At 48.0% G+C, this 3794-nt stretch overlaps 1 protein-coding gene across 1 annotated transcript in view; it reads left to right on the top strand.

Annotated features, from left to right (window-relative positions):
* The first annotated feature begins 458 nt into the window (after window positions 1-458).
* Window positions 459-3794, top strand: part of LOC119834904 (helicase domino-like) — a 4908-nt gene continuing 1572 nt past the window's right edge. The window contains exons 1-4 of the mRNA XM_038359422.1: window positions 459-595; window positions 1279-2573; window positions 2645-2965; window positions 3631-3790. Of these exons, the coding sequence (XP_038215350.1) occupies window positions 1948-2573; window positions 2645-2965; window positions 3631-3790 (1107 nt within the window). The 5' untranslated portion in view covers window positions 459-595; window positions 1279-1947. The remainder of the gene's footprint in view (window positions 596-1278; window positions 2574-2644; window positions 2966-3630; window positions 3791-3794) is intronic.

Genomic DNA, 3794 nt, shown 5'->3' with positions numbered 1-3794 from the left:
GACCTAGCCGTAAAACCGTTTTTTAATGCTTAGAATGTCATGTCTCAGCAGTAATTTTGGGTAAAGACAAATTTTTTAATATAATTTTATATGTAGTACCAATTATTTAATAGTAGTTAGTAGTTTTTGACAGAAAACTTCTCAAACCCTCTTTACAGTATCACTTTTTTTTTCTTATGTCATAATCGGCATACATGTTGACAGACAGATATAAAAAGGACTAGCTGCACCCGGCAAACGCTGTTCTGCCTTACTCTTATCATTTAGGGGTATGAAAAATAGATGTTGGCCGATTCTCATAGATACCGGATAAACACAAAAAATTTCATCAAAATCGGTCAAGCCGTTTCGGAGGAGTATGGCAACGAAAACTGTGACACGAGAATTTTATATATTAGATATTTCTAAATACACAACTCCATACTATTCTCACTAACTGTTTTTGTCCATACAGTGTGCTCGAGCAGTTCAAAAATATTTCCAAGACAAAGCCGTAGCAGCTCAAAAAGCAGAAAAAGCGCAAGAATTACAGCTAAAAAAAATTGCAGCATTTGCAGCAAAGGAAATAAGAACATTTTGGGCCAATGTGGAAAAGGTATTGTTTATTTCGTAATTATTTTAAAAATATTGATATCATTATATTTTTCTGTTATATTTTTATATTTAGGGGAGAATAGAAAAATTATCACAGTGCAATATAAAGTCCTTGCAAGTTTATTTTGTAAGTGATATAGAGATATTCTTTTTTTTTATGAATGAATCCTCGGAGTGGAGTTCGATATTTTTAATACTGCTTTGAAAGGGATTATTCTTAATTATATTTATTCTATTTCAATTTTCTACATAATAATATAATGTGTCTCTTATCTCCAACTTAAGCATTTTTTAATTTCATCAAATACTTGTTGTACTCATGGGATTTTATTGTAATTTTTAATGCTAATCAGCAAACAAGTTTTCTTCCTTTTTGTGTTTGTTTTCTTGTTTATGCTGTTTTTTCGTATATTTTTAGAAACAGTATGATTTAACTAAAGTTTGTTTTATTTTAACATTATAAGTTTATAATTTAAAGATACACACATTTCCATATCAATATGTACTTTGTAATTTTGAAATTTAATAAATTTTTGTAAAGGTTCAAAGTTGCTGAAGCTGTCACTTAGTTTGATTTTTACACGTGTGCATCAATGTAGCTAAACTCAAGGGAGTGAATTAGTAGCACGGCCTCATCAAATTGTTTCGTCCTCTCTTCTATGACATAAAAATTTCTTGTTTCAGCTAGTGGAATGGAAACGTGTCCAGAGAGTGGAAAGAGCCCGTAAAGAAGCTCTCGACGAGCAACTGAGCTACATCGTAGACCGCACGGAGCGGTACTCGCGCCAGCTGGCCGCCAACCTGCACTCGGCGGGCGGCGGCGACGCGCCCGACGCGGCCGACGCGCCCGACACGCCGCCCTCGGACGACGAGTTCCAGCCGCGCAGCGACTCGGACGACGACGAGGAGACCATCGCGGCCGCCGAGCGCGAGGCGGGCGACGCGGCCGACCACCGCGACGAGCTGGACGCGCTGCGCCGCGAGTCGCGCCTGGCGCTGGGCGACCTGCTGCCGCCCGGCTACGTGCCCGCGCACTCGCCGCCGCCCTCCGACTACGGGCCCGACGGCGACTCCGCCGACGACGAGGACACGATCGCGGAGCAGGAGCGCCGCGAGCGCGCCGACGAGACCGCCGCGGAGGTGGCCGCGCTGCGCGACGAGGCCGATCTCGACCTGGACGAGCTGCTGCGCCGCTACCGCGCGCCCGCCACGCCAGCCGCCGAGCCGCCCGACAGCGACTCCTCCATCGCCACCGAGGTGGACGAGGACGAGGACCAGGACCAGGACCAGGACGAGAACGATACGGATTCAGATGACGAGGAGTCGACGGGTTCTGAACATTTGGAGGCGTTGATGGACAGTACGGATGGCAAAAGCGAAGCCGTCGACGAAAGCGGCGATAAGGAAGAGGGGTCGCAACGCGTGGAAGCGGCGGCCTCGCTAGCGGCGTCGCTGCAGCCCACCGGCACGACGCTGTCGGAGACGGCGGTGGGCACGCCGGTGCCGCGGCTGCTGAAGCACTCGCTGCGGGAGTACCAGCACGTGGGGCTGCACTGGCTGGCCACCATGCACGCGCGCCGCCTGAACGGCATCCTGGCGGACGAGATGGGGCTGGGCAAGACCATCCAGACCATCGCGCTTTTGGCGCACCTGGCGCTCGAGCGCCGCGACTGGGGGCCGCACCTCGTCATCGCGCCCACTTCCGTCGTGCTCAACTGGGAGATGGAGTTTAAAAAGTGGTGCCCCGCGTTCAAGATACTCACTTACTACGGAACGATCAAAGAGCGGAAGTTGAAACGCGTCGGTTGGACGAAAGCGAATTCGTTTCACGTGTGCATAACCTCGTACAAACTGGTAGTGCAGGACCATCAAAGCTTTCGAAGGAAACGGTGGAAATATTTAATTCTCGACGAGGCGCAGAATATCAAAAACTTTAAATCCCAGCGGTGGCAGATGCTGCTCAACTTCCAAACGGAGAGGTAAGACAGTCGTTCGCGCGCGTCGAGCGTAAGCGTGTAGGGTGTAAAAGTGACGGTGCGTGTGTCCGCAGGCGGCTGCTGCTGACGGGCACGCCGCTGCAGAACAGCCTGCTGGAGCTGTGGTCGCTGATGCACTTCCTGATGCCGGACGTGTTCGCGTCGCACAGTGAGTTCCGCGAGTGGTTCGCGCCCGTGGCCGGCATCGCGGAGGGCAGCCACCGCTACAGCGAGGCGCTGGTGCGGCGCCTGCACGAGGTGCTGCGCCCCTTCCTGCTGCGCCGCCTCAAGGCCGACGTGGAGCGCCAGATGCCGCGCAAGTACGAGCACGTGCTCATGTGCCGCCTCGCCAAGCGCCAGCGCTTCCTCTACGACGACTTCATGTCGCGCGCCAAGTGAGTCCCTCAAATTATTTATTAAATACAGAGACAAAACATTTTTTAAAATTAAAATTTATACAATATATTAAATGCTGTCCACGTCGTTATTTGCTTTCGGATGGCAGGAAATACTACTAGATAATGTATATAAAATAAAGTTTGATTTTTACCTTATTTCAAATTTCTCACTAATAATATGGGTTAATGTAGTTGCTACCTGCAGCCCGTGTGATCTAAGGAAATTTCCATAAAAAGTAACCTGTATAATAAATAATATATCATATCACTCTATAAATATAATCTATTACTTACACTCTATATATAAATGGTCTTTTTAGAATATGACCATCATAAACCATTTATAGGCTATACAAAGGAAGGTTGAGGAAAAGGAAACGGGTCTCGGGTTCCCCCACTCGCCATATGAAACACCGTAGCATGCTACTATTTCACGCTGGTTTTCTGTCTTAAGTAACAGATTCTGGCTTAATATGGTGGAGCATGCTATATCAGTGTTATATAGGCTGGGAGGTAGCTGATGCCATTGTGAGATAGTTGCCTACTACACTCTTGTGTTATGGACATTACTATATATTTAATTTTTTTTTTCACATGAAATATTTAAATGTTTTAACGTCGATTGAAGGCGGTCTGTAAATACATGTTACTCTTTCGCTTAGGACGAAAGAGAGTCTCGCCTCCGGCAATCTGTTGAGCGTAATCAACGTGCTAATGCAACTGCGAAAGGTGTGCAACCACCCGGACCTGTTCGAGCCGCGGCCGGTGTCGTCCCCGCTGCAGCTGCCGGCGCTGCAGTACCGCGTGCCCGCGCTCGCGCTCGTGC

The sequence above is a fragment of the Zerene cesonia genome, chromosome 20 (assembly GCF_012273895.1).
Source record: "Zerene cesonia ecotype Mississippi chromosome 20, Zerene_cesonia_1.1, whole genome shotgun sequence".
Taxonomy (NCBI): domain Eukaryota; kingdom Metazoa; phylum Arthropoda; class Insecta; order Lepidoptera; family Pieridae; genus Zerene; species Zerene cesonia.
Note: the sequence above shows the minus strand (reverse complement) of the source record. Positions and strands in the feature narration are given on the sequence as shown.